This window comes from Nelusetta ayraudi, unplaced genomic scaffold (assembly GCF_046127955.1).
Source record: "Nelusetta ayraudi isolate G7.1 ecotype Tasmania unplaced genomic scaffold, CSIRO-AGI_Nayr_v1 ptg000114l, whole genome shotgun sequence".
In the NCBI taxonomy this organism is placed as follows: domain Eukaryota; kingdom Metazoa; phylum Chordata; class Actinopteri; order Tetraodontiformes; family Monacanthidae; genus Nelusetta; species Nelusetta ayraudi.
This window is the reverse complement of record NW_027466164.1, coordinates 561,222-574,129: the sequence shown is the minus strand read 5'-3', so window position 1 is coordinate 574,129 and position 12,908 is coordinate 561,222. Positions and strand designations below refer to the sequence as shown.

Below are 12,908 nucleotides of genomic sequence, written 5' to 3'. Positions count from 1 at the left end.
AGTGCAAGCACTGTAAAAAAGTGCTATGGGTGCACCCAGAGTAATGTCGACAGTCTGGGCATGAAAGCAGGTGCGACGTCACTTTACAAGGTTCTGTCACAATCGTATAGATCCCAAATCACCACTTAACACACCCTCACATCTGTCTAATTGCCCGCACACACTTCCATTTTGTCCTCTGACAGCCTGCGAGAGCGACAGAGGTGACATCAATCACGCCACCGGCGCCGCCGCCATAAAAACAAGTGCACTTTCCCCATTTATTTGCAGGGCGGCGAGAGCCAGCCTGCACGTGGATACCAAAAAATCTGGTCAGCAGGTCTGAAATGCAGGCGGAAAGATTGTAGCCAGGCGACGGAGACCCGCCTCGCGGTACTTCAAGGACTCGGTGGCCTTCGGAACTATCTAGAAACTAGCAGTCATCAGGCCAGAGCGGATAACGCAAAACTCAGCAATGTTTTTGTCAACGGCACACCGATGAAGCAAATCCCACAGAGTCACACGTCCAGGCTTGGAGGAGCTGAAAGCAGCGGGCGCCAAGACCCGTCAGAACTCTTAATCCGACACGACTGCTGGGAGAACGGCACATTTTTGGACTATCAATTATTTTCAAGCGAGCGTCTGAAAATGACCAACACCTTGTCCTTGATTCCAGGAGCAGCTCCTGGAAGCTGCAATGCAAGAACCATAAAAAAAAAAAAAGGTACAAAAGCAAAAGGAAACGTCGTCGTGCGAAACACACGAACCAATTCGATTATAATTTTTCAAACCACTATTAAACACACACATCAGTTAAAGGGCCTGTTCGTACGATGGTATCTAAGGGTTTGAAATCATCAAAAACCACGAAAAGAGATATTTTTCAGTGTTACTGACTGATAAAGTCCCTTCATTTGCTGACGTTCAGCAGTACTTGAAAACTGGCCCACATAAATAACGTAGCTCTGCAGAGAATCGGATTACAAGTGGCGTAAGAGTGGCAGCGTCTTTATCGAGAAAATAACACACACAAAAAAAAAACTAACCACGACGGCTGAAGTACAAAAAAAATCCCCTTCATTCTATTGTTTGGCCAGCAGGGACCGCCAAAGTTGGTTGCAAAAGGACTATAAAGGACTGGCTGAAATTTAAATCGCTAGCAAGAATATTCAACAAAGAGGTGCTAATGTCGATTTTGTTCACATTTAATTTCAATAAAGAGCTAAATACCGTGGGGCAGATATTTTAGTGTAATGCTTTGGTTCATTTTCAATTGACATTTAAGCAACATCTACATATTCTACACATCCCATTATATATTGTTTTCCTCCTATGAGGAGGGTCACCAAAAACACTCCATCCATCTGCTGCTGCTCCGGCCCCTCTATCACATTTCTGAACCCACTGTGGACCCACCAGTCAAAAGGTTTGCCTACCTGGGAGCTGCTCATCTCCAGACCCTGGATGAGTCGGTCCCAGCGCTGGGCCAAGTTGTCCAGGCGCGCCTCCAGCTTGCTGGCCACGTCCTTGTTCTTGACGCTGGACAGGAGGTCCTGGCTCATGGAGCACAGCTTGTCCATGGCGGGACGCTTCACCTCCAGGTCGACCTTCACCGCCTGGTGGAGCCGAGAGCCCATTAAACTCGCCCCCAATCTCCTTTTGCGCTTGGTGAGGTGCTGGGGTCTGGACTCACTGTGAGGCGGCGGAGGCAGGCCGACGTCTCCGCCTGGTCCTTCAGGTTGGAGGTCTTGATGGAGCGCACCAGCTCCTCCTTCTGGGTCAGCCAGGAGTCAAACAGGCACTGGGAGAAGGTGGCGAGAGCGGGAGAGGAGATACCGAGAAGGATTAGTCGGGTGAAAAATGAGGAAAGGAGGACAGAAAGAGGTGCCCACCGGGTCCCTGGTCTTGCAAGGTTGCCAGGAGACCCCAAAGAGTGGGCAAAGAGCCCCAATCGCCCCACAATGAACAACAAATCCAACTGTCCATAAGACGTAAATATCTTGTTTTTTCCCTTGAATACCCTACAAATATTTTATTTTTATTGCCTTATTTCTTTAAATTAATATAATTTTTCCATCTTCTTTTCACAAAACAGTTGGTTTCCCCACTGTGGGATTAATAAAGGTGTTCTATGATATTCCATTCTATTCTAACACATCCAACAACCACCACAAGGTATGGCTCCACTTTAAAGAGTTGAGTCCGATGATTTCGGAGCAGGTCTTCCACAACGAAGTCAAGAGGAGAAAATGAAAAGAGAGGAGAGCGGAAAAACAGAAAGCGAGAGTGAACAGGTGAAGAAGGAAGCAGAGGGCTCGAACAAGGTGAGGAAAGGGCAAAAAAAAAAAAAAGAAAAAAAAAGACCTATAAAGGGTAGAAAGCAGCAGCAGCAGGAGGAGGAGGAGGAGGAGGAGTCAGTCAGATCTCGTCCTCTGCGAGCTGATGGTCTGCGACAGCGTCCCCCTATCCGACCCCTCCGGCGGTGGGAACTTCAGCGCGCGTTTAGCCGGTGACGATGAGTCGGAGCGTACTTCCTGATGTTTCTGAATAATTCATCAAATTAAATTTGGCTTTCACAGACGTCCAGGAGCCAGGAGGAAAGGGAAGGGAAGGGATTTGCACTCGGTGTGCGTGCGAGCGAGTCGTTCCGCCGCCGCCGCCGCCAATCGGGCTCTCTCGCCGCCCTCGGCCGCCCCGCGAGACCGGAATCACAGCCGTTAACGATTTAATATACGGCGAAGAATCTCTGTCGGCGTCTCGGCGTCACATAAAGCTCGACTCGTCCGGCAGTCTGGAAAAAGGGGCCGTTAAACGAACAGAACTGTAAACAGAGCCGGGCCCTCGGGGGCGGCGCCGGAGAATTTCCCTCTTTTAATTAAGAGCGATCGGTTAATCACGGCTAATCCAACGGCGTGATATTTGCTGCCTCCCCCTCCGACCGTCCCCCCTCTCCCCGCCATTAATAAGGGCACAGGAGCAAGTCGGATATCCTGCTGCATTTGATTTCCTCGGAATCCTCGGATGGGGCCTTGGAATGAATTGCTGCGGATGCCGAGTGGGAAAAATAATTAATTTCTTGGTGAAAATTTTCTACGAAAACTATTTCAAATGGTCTAATATCTTCAGGGCCACAGCCAGCAATTATTAATTATTATTGCGTAATATGTTTCCTTCAGTTCAATTAAACTTAGACTTAAAGGACCCGTGTGTAAAATTTGGCCTCAGTTATGATTTTTATCTGGTAAACGTTTAATATGCTGACCATAAACACATTAATAAAAGTGTGTGCTCGCAGTACAACAACAGGAATTTGGTTTTCCTACCAATAGAACAGTTCTCATATATTTAAGAATATACAGATGGCAAGGGTCTTGCTCCCAGTTAGCTGCCATCTTTGTGGCGACATATTTCTAAGGAAGCCTGGTGTGGACAATCCAGGTCACCTGACAGCACATTTCGTATTGAGGGTGAACACTGGCTTCATGAAATAAACCAACAAAGAAGAAGGTGGACGGAGTATCCTGTTTTGTGTGCGCAAGGCTACCGTAGTTCACTGGCAAGCCTTGGGGAGGGAGGGTGAGCGAACAAGTGCCGCAATCTGAAATCTGACCAATAGATGGCAGAATTTTACACACTGTACCTTTAAAGTTTTGAGAGAAATAGTGTTAAAAAAAAATTAATTCCAGAAGCAGCTCAAACAACAGCCCCAAAAGCTATGAAAGCAAAAGGATGTTTAAAAAGTATCCATCCTGGTGTCATGTGCCTCACAGTAATAACAATAAGCGTAACCAATGATTAGCCATAGCAAAATGAAGGAAAAGAATCTTCGATTCAGAAAAATTATTATTGAAACAACTTTAAAAAAAAATAAAATAAAAATTCAAGCTGATTAATCAATGATTCCTGGTAATGTCCATCCTAAGAGATGCTCAGCCTTTCAACGTCGGCCGCCTCCAGCTCCGCACACCCGGGAGATATTTTCATTCTTGTGTGTTGCCGCATTTTCTATTATTTCGTGCATAATATTGAGCTGACGTTAAGTCTGAATGTGCTTAGAAATGCCTTTCTGAGCCTGCTAAATAGGAGGGAGCGCACACACACACACACACACACACACACACACACACACACACACATACCTGTTCGTTTGTAAAGTGCTGCCATTTCAGTAAAATCTCCTGTAGTAGAATCCAGCGTTCTTCCGTCCACCTACAAATGGCTGCCCAGCGGTCGCCGAGCACCTGTAAAGACACACACACACACACACACACACACACACACATGCAAGCACTTAAATCAACTATCGAAGTCGGTATTAGCACAAACACACTTTTGAATGACTTCCCCCGGAGCGACTGAAACATTTCCATCAAGTCGTCTGAAATGCTGACGGTCTCACATTTTTCCCCACCAATTAAGTTTGCCAGGAGGAGAAGAAGGAAAAAAAAAAATGGGGAGAATCTGATTTGTCTCCCAACGTCTCCCACAGGGACGGGGGCTCGTAGGCAAGAGTGGATCTTGGCTGTTAAAGGGAGGGCCGAGTCATTGGCACGACTTTTAACTTTTTATTTCCTTAAAGTGAAAAAATGGTGAGCCGACGTCGACTTGTTGGTTGATTCTCCTTCCAGCTTTCAGCTTCGTTCTCGAACCCTGACGACCGAAACTCTAAACCCCTGACCAGGAGAGACCGCAACACCCCCACCACACCCCCACCACCTGATGTGCCCGCTAATGAAGACAAAGCAGGCGGGAACAGCTGGCTGGTGAAACTTTAAAGAGGCGCACGTCGCTTCGCCCGCCAGCCACGTTGCAGATCGATTGCGAGCACCCGTGATTGAGGCGGCGGGCTTGATGTTTGTTAGCTTGGCTTAGTTTTTAAATCAGAGAAGAAAGAAGAAAAAGCATCTTAAAAGACAGAAAATGAATCAAACAGTCTGTTAAAGATTTTTTTTTATTCTGGGCACTAATCAGTTCCACAGGGTGCTTCAATCTGCATTTAATTATTATACATTTCATTCAGCTCATTCATTTAATTTTTTTTTATAGTCCTTGGCAGATTTTCTCCCCTGATTTAAAGGGGCATTAAGCTATTTTTCACCAAAATGGGCCCCACCTCCTCCCGCTCCTCTCATCTCCATGGCTCTGCCTCCTCCACTGAGCGAGCAGGGAAACTGACGCATGTCAATGTGTTCATATCGAGTGAATGGGCTGCACATGCTAATGTACGCTAATCCATATATATATGTATATATATATATATGTATATGTATACATATGCAGAGCCAGCAATTAAAGTTAGTTTTAAAAATTCGACCAGCGGCTGCGATCTCAGATATCTCAGCTTCCTTCGCAGCGCTGCCGCACGGAGGTTAGCACGGGAGGCTAAAGCCCAGGGATCGGTAGATAAGCCGAGCGCGGACAATTAATAGTATCAGCAGTCAGCAGATACTGGGCCCCTCGCCACGGCGCCCGGTGATGAAGACGCGCAGCATGGTAAACAAAGTCAGCAGAAAAGCTGCGAGCAGACGGGCCCGCCCCTAATTACGGAAGTAGCGTCCAAAGGCGAAGCTATAATCGAAGCTCAATCTGTTTGTCCAGCCGCTTCAAGACGCCTCCCGCTGAGAAAAACAATGCAGTGTGAAAAAAAAATTAAAAAAATCACAACGAAGCCCCGTGAAGTGCGCTTCCTTGCTGTTGCAGCCTCACCTGTAGTTTGCTCTCCAGGGCGGCGGTGGCGCTGTCTCCGCTGTTCTCGTCCACCACCACCACCATGTGGGTCAGTGAATTCACCCGCACCTGTTCCAACTCCAGATCCTCTTGAAGGAGCTGCGCGGTGGGGACACAGAAATTTAGCATTAAAAAAAAGAAAAGAAAAGAAAAAAAAAAAACAACCCGCGACCAAAATGCTCCAATGAGTAAACAAGCTAATTAGCAAATTTCTCACAAGAGGGATTTTGAGGACTTTATACAGTTTTTCTTTCTATTGATTTGACCGTTTGAAAGTGTTATACATCTATTACGCTTTATATTTGAGGAAATACATTCGTTTGAGAAAGACAGAACACATGGGGGAAAATTCGACACTTTGTGAACTTGTCAACTTTCCCAAACGGTGAATCATAGTCCCACACTGTTGGCTCACAACCATCTAATGTTCATTCTTCTCAAATGATTTGTAACATTATGGTGGGGTGGCGCTTCTTAATTAATCGTTAATGTTTCAATCATTGCCAAAACGTTGCCCATTGTTGTGTATTACACAACCAAAATGGCCTTTGCACATTGTATGACCCAACACCGGCCGCGTGAGAAGAACGTGAACCACACAGGAACTGTAAACCATCCAAAACGTGGCGGGACCTTGTGCTCCTCCACTTGGTGCTTGACGTCCTCCAGGTCGGGACCCAGCGGCTGAGAGCCCATCCTCTTGATGCGTGCCTCCGTGGCGTCCAGCCAGTGGGTGAGCTGCTGCAGCTGCTGGTGCTGCAGGTCCATGAGGACCTCGTGGAGCCTGGGAGAGAGACAGAGAAAGAGAGGGTGAGAGAGAGAGAGAGAGAGAGAGACAATGAGAGAGCGTCAACACCAGTGGGCATTCCCGTCATGCGTCATTACGCCCCCCTCTGGGTCACGGACGAGACGCTTCACGCTCCCAATGACGTAGATGAGGCTAAAGATTTGTTTTTAATTGACTTCTGGCAAAATGATGAGGGAAAACTGTGCTGAAATTCATAAATTGACAACAGTTTAGCAAGTCAGCAGAAGCTTAAAGGTCGAGTGTGTAAAATTTGGCTTGATTTATGATCTTTAAATTGGTAAAAGCTTTGTTTTTCCTACCCTTAGAACACGTTTTAGCTATATACATAAGAACATACATAGAACAAGGGTCTTGTTCCTAGTGAGCTGACCTCATGGACCGGCATATTTCTATGGAAGCCTGGTGTGGACAACCCAGCTGCCTGACAGCAAAAGACCAAATCACCAACTAACTATTTAGCGTCAGACGCAGGTGAGGTGGAAAATGCCAGGATATGAAAATGTTGTTACATTACTGCTGAGGAATGTTGTTCAAATCACTGAACATCTGAGGAAAACAAACAAAAAAAACAAACAAAGTAATTCCATACTGGTCGGTGGGAATCGGTGACAACTGAAATGCAACTACCTGTACTGAAAATCCTTGGAATTGTGGGTAGTTAAAGGTGCACTGTTGGTTTCCTTTCAACCAACAACTTGATCAGACGACACGTTTGCTCGGAATATTCTGAGATCTAAACTCTGGTTTTCCCACCTGCTCTGCCTCTCCATGCTCGCCACCCTCAGGTGCTCCCAGCGGGAGTTCAGCAGGTTCATCTGCTCCCGGATCTCCGAGTCCTCCTCCTCGCTCAGGTTCCCCTCCCCCAGCAGGGCGGCGCCAGCGCGGAGGACGCGTCCCACGCTGCCCTGGTGGGAGGTCAGCTCCACCATGTAGCCCTGGCCAGAGACGGAGGGAACGTCGTCGGTGTTTATTTACGTCCTTTTATGCTTTTTGTGGTTGCTGCTGCTGCTGCTCCAGGAGATTCTGGAACACAGGTTGTTGTTTTTTGCACATTTTTTTGCTCTTCCGCTATTTCCGACAGCTACAGCGCTAACAATTTGCGCACATACGCATGCTCAACGCAAAAACTTAAAAAATACGACTGTTGCCTGAAATAGAATTATAGATTTTTTTTCTGTCCTTTCCAAAGAGAAAATTCTGCCCTTCTCCACTAAATGTATCCGGCTGAATGATTTAAACCAGACATCGGAAAACTGCGGCCTGGGGGCCGCATGCAGCAAGCTTTTTTAATCCGGGCTGCCGAACTTGAAGAAATTATATTAATAGTCAGTAAGTCATAAAATTGCTGCACTTCAACCATTTTCTCACTGTTTTAAGAGCCATTTCAATCAGGGGCTGAATAGCGTGGAGCTTCAAATTTGCTCCTATACGAGGCGGCCCACCGAAGCACTCCATCCATCTGCTGCTGCTCCGCTACCCCCCCTCTCACCCCCCCTCCCTCTGTCACATTTTACAACCCACTGCGACCCCACCAGTCAACAAGTCAGCCCACCCCTGGTTTAAACAGTCCTCTCCGTCACGCTGTCCACATCCTGACATCAGGAGACCAAGCTGAGCCCTGACAAACAGGAGGTCACATGACCAGCATTTCTTTTGTTGCTCGCTTTCCTCGACTATCACTGCATGATCGCCACTTCGGGTAGATTTTCTGTCATTTTTGACCCTCAAAAGTCTAAAATCCCTGACGTTTTGCAAGTAAGTGTATATTCAGACTGGAGGAGGAGGATGAGGAGGAGGATGAGGAGGAGGTGGAGGCTCATGCGTCGCCGCCGCCGCTGAACGACCTCCGCTCTCCTCGCCTTAACTGCTCTCAAAATACATTTCCACTCCTCACCTCGCCGCTTAATCTCTTTGTCTTTACTCCCAACCCTTATGCGGCTCTGCCTCACGGTTTTGCCGCAGCACATAAAAAAAAAAAAACACCATTCAGGGTTAATTTCATTTTGAGGGGTGCAAAAAATAAAAAAAAGTCGATAGTGAGCGAGCTGGCGAGTGAGCGTTCGTTCAGCAACGCACAGCCGACCTCAAAAGCAGCCGCTCGGCTCTGTGGGAATCCACATAGGCCCCAGAAACAGAGCGGAAACAGCGGACTGAGCGGAAGAGTGTGAAAACGTCACCACCACAGGTGGCGGCGGTCAGCAAAGTAGCTGTTGGTTAAGTAAAGGCACGAGAAGAAAAACCTCTTCGCTGCAGGATTTACTCTGAATTTTGATTTCTATTTAATCAATTAGAGATTTGAACATGTTCTCTGATTAACTTTGCTACAAAATTCTCGTTCTGTGTGCAATTTTTTTCAAATGATAATTTACTTTCTATTGATATGCTGACAGATTAAATGTATTTATACTTACTTAATTTTTTTAGTTTAAGTGTATGTATGAGTGTGTATGTGCAGACTGTCTTTTCATCCGTGTGGTTCAACGCATTTGCAAAACTTTATTTCCTTGTGAAAACAAAAGCACCTCGTGTTTCTTTTTCTTGCATCCCAGTGGGAAAAAAATGGCATGAAACTGTGGTGGTGGAAACTCTAAACTCTTCCAGTGGACTGACCTCGTGCGTGTGGAACTGCTCCTTCACCTCCTCCACGCTGCTGGAGACGGGCGGCTGGCTCTGGAGCCCGTCCTCGGCCGACAGCAGCCACGTCAGCACCTTTGGGGGGGGGGGGGGGGGGGCACACAGTCACAACAAGGGGGAGGGGCCGGGGGGGGGCGGGGGGGCACTTTTTCAGGGAGTCACTCTTGTTTGACCAAAAAGCAACTTTCTTAATTCTGGTTTATCATCTGAATTCATTTCATGGTATTTATTGTGTTTTTCTCCTCTGAGAGGATTCACCCTCGAGTTTTTAATATATGAAAGTAGTTGCAATTAGCTTTCTTATAGATATTCCCAATCATCCTTCTGAGGTTCTTCATTTTTATTTATTTTTTCCTTTATTACTCTGTGTATATTTTATTTTATTTCTTTTTAATTAATATGATTTCCCCTCTCTTTGCACTATATATTGTTGCTGTAATTTCCCCCAATGTGGGATTAATAAACGCATCCTAAATCTAATTCTAATTTTAATCTTTTGTTCATTTGTTCACTTTCAGTGGCTTCATTCCTCCAGACTTTCCCTCCAAAGGCTCAGTAATCCATAGAAGCAGACGTGTGACTACTTTAAGCCACACCCCAGCGTGGGGTGTGGCTCCCAGAATCCAACCATGAGAAACTCGATTGCAAACACTTTCTAATATGAACCCAGTCTTCTTTTAACGTCTCATTTGACTTGGCTTGAAGGGGAGGATATTCTGGGCAACTGCAGGCACGCCATGGTTTTGCAGCTCGTCTCTTGACTTTGCCTTGGCATTTTGGAAGCGAGCGGAGCCACAGCTGCAGGTTCGATGGTGGCGAACAGTAGCACTTTATTTTCATTTGTTTATTTTTTTGCCAGGGAAAAACAAACCTTCCCCTCAAGAATTAAACAAAGGTCTTAGCACGTGTGCTTTTTTCCCCCTTTCTTACTCCTTAAATATTTAATTTTATTTCTTTATTACTTTTTAATCAATATAATTTTTTTTTTTTTTTTGCACTATAGTGTTGCTATAATTATGCAAATTTCCCCAATGTGAGATTAATAAAAGGCATTCTAATTATACTTCTAACGTAATAGGATTAGTGTGGGCCTGGAAGCTAAGCTAATATAGCCAAACTAAACTAAGCTAAGCCAAGCTAACCTTCTCTCCAGCAAGATCCAATCAGACTTTCAAGTGACGTAGCACAACAACACGTCCATTTAAATGCTACCTAAATTTGACTTCCAATTGAATGTTTCAAAAGGGTGAGATAGTTTTTTTTATTTATTTTGGCAAGCGCCGTACCTCCTCCAGCGCGGCCTGGTAGCCCTCCAGACTGGCGGAGCCTGGCGGCAGAGGGCTGAGGCCCCGCTGCAGTTCCTCATGCGCCGGAGTCAGGAACTGGAGGGGTGGAGGGGAAAAGACAGAGATGGGGTCAGAGGTGTGGTGGTGGGGAAGAAGAAGAAGAAGAAGAAGAAGGAGAAGAAGAAGAAGAAGAGATGGGTGCGGAGGGGGGTGGGGTGGGGGGGGGGGGGGGTAGGTGGCAGGTTGATATATACACTACCAGTCAAAAATCTGGACACATTCTTCTGATTTCATGGTTTCTCTCTCAGTTTCATGACTATTTGCCTTGTAGGTTGTCATTCAAGGCTTGAAAACTATGAGTGAACACATATGGAATATGTATTGCACAAAAAAGTGTGAAATAACAATATTCATATATTTCACATAAATTCATATGAATTCATCTTGCTCATATATGTGATGTTTTCAGTATGGATCCACAGTGCAGAAAGCACTAAAGATAAAGAAAGAGCAGATGTGTCCAAATTTCTGACTGCTAGTGTGTGTGTATATATATATCTAAGGGAGAGAGTGGGAGGCCTGTTAGCGTTAGCCATGACTAGCCCCAACAAGTAGCCCTGGCCTTTGTCCAACCTTAACAACTCATCCTCTGTCTCTCAGAGTCTCTCTCTATCTATACCCCTCTGCCCCCCAAGCCCCCTCTCTCTCTCACACACACACACACACACACGCACGCACACACACACACGTATCTCCCTTTGTGCGCCTGTGACTGATCCGGACACTAACAACTTCTGCCTCTTTATCTCGCCGCCTCAATTCTTCTCTCTGGTAATAAGGTCCTGAAAAGACACACGAGGCTCCATCGGCCGCGCTCGCTGATAAGCGCCCGGCGCCGCCCGCCTCTCGCCGTGTTCCCCCTTTATGTCCTCCCTCCGTGGTCGCTCGCTCGCTTGCTCGCTCGGCGGCATCGGCGGCGGCTTCCGTCCGACGTCGCTGAGCCTCGTAAATTAGCCGGCGGCGGGCCTTTCACACTCTGAAAGTAATCAGAGGTAAAATAAACAGGGGATATTTGGAGCCTCCGGCGGCATGAGGCGTGTTTTTCCTTTGTCCCCCCCCCCCCCCCACCCCCCTCCATGTGTTACTCGCCCTTTATGGGTTGTTTCTCATCTAAAACATGAGGCGAGCGGCGAGGACGCTGCTTGGCAAAATGTCAGCGCCTCTTTGTCCTTGAAGGAGAAACTTTGCGGTGGGTTTTTATCATTCAAGCCGCTGACTTCACAGCCGCTAGCGATAACATTGATACCGTCCATCCATCCATCCATCCAATTTTAAATAGCCACTTCCTCCTGCACTCAGGGTCTGCTGGAGCCTCTCCCAGCTGTGATAGGGCGAAGGCAGGGTGACACCCTGGACCAGCGGCCACTTAATTAGGGCCACATGGAGACAAACAACCACTCACACTCACACACACACACACACACACACACACCTATGGTCAATCTAGAGTTTCCAATTCACCTCACATGCATGTTTTTTGTAGTGTGGGAGGAAGCTGGAGAACCTGGAGAGGAACCCAGCAGACACAGGGAGAACAAGCAGAGTCCACGCAGAAAGAGCCTAGGCCGGGAATCGAAACCCACCACTTTATTGCTATGAGGCGACAGTGCTAAACACCGTGTCGCCCAATATTGACACTTGCTGATATCAGTATCATGAGAGCAATAACCATATCTAAAACTAATTCCGGGCTTACCAAATTATACTTCTACAATGCCAAATATTGCAGTAGCGCGCAACACTACTTTACAGGCTGAGATTCCAAGAACAGTGGATGTGCTCGACTTGAGCTCACATGGCTAATTATTATTTCACCGGGAGGTGTCTTAGCGCAGCCGGCCGAGTTGAGCCGGACGCCCGACTGCTACTTTAAGTATTTCAAAAGGCTCCTGAACGTTTTACCACTAGGGCTAGATGATGGGATACGTTTAGTCACACAACGGCAATTAACCACAGCGGTCTCTTGTGATCACTGCGGCCTCCAATGATCCCTTAGCAACACAAAAGCCATCATCAACAAAACAAAAGTTTTTTTTTTTTTTAATGAAAAGCCTTTCATGCGGCTCGCTCTATTAGCAGAATCAACACCTTTTGCTGAAAAATCAACACCTTGCTAACAGCAGTTAGCATCAGTCTAAGCCCCACCCAGCCTCCTGGTGGTGAAATACCTGGGACCCTCCAATCCCGTTTTCAGGACAGAAGAAGCCTTTGGGTGGGATGATGAGGGCGAAACGTCTTCAAGATCACAAGAACAAGTCCAGTTGTCCTAATTCGACCCTTCTACCCCTGCTGTGAGGGAGAGCACACCTCAAGGATGATGAGGTAAAAACCTGAAGCCTTGGAGATGCTGGTGATTTAAGCATGTCGATGCTAGCAAATCTTCAAGACTAAAGAGAGGCAAAGCTGTGACTAAA

The 12,908-nt window shown here is 46.7% G+C and overlaps 1 protein-coding gene across 9 annotated transcripts in view; it reads right to left on the bottom strand.

Annotated features, from left to right (window-relative positions):
- The window catches only part of dmd (dystrophin), a 281,446-nt gene that overhangs the window by 145,508 nt on the left and 123,030 nt on the right, over nt 1-12,908 (bottom strand). For all 9 annotated transcript variants that reach the window (XM_076049405.1, XM_076049406.1, XM_076049401.1 and 6 more), the window contains 8 exons: nt 10,435-10,530; nt 9,125-9,223; nt 7,268-7,449; nt 6,340-6,490; nt 5,686-5,805; nt 4,119-4,220; nt 1,673-1,780; nt 1,416-1,595 (listed from right to left, as the gene is read on the bottom strand). In XM_076049405.1, the coding sequence (XP_075905520.1) occupies nt 1,416-1,595; nt 1,673-1,780; nt 4,119-4,220; nt 5,686-5,805; nt 6,340-6,490; nt 7,268-7,449; nt 9,125-9,223; nt 10,435-10,530 (1,038 nt within the window). The remainder of the gene's footprint in view (nt 1-1,415; nt 1,596-1,672; nt 1,781-4,118; nt 4,221-5,685; nt 5,806-6,339; nt 6,491-7,267; nt 7,450-9,124; nt 9,224-10,434; nt 10,531-12,908) is intronic.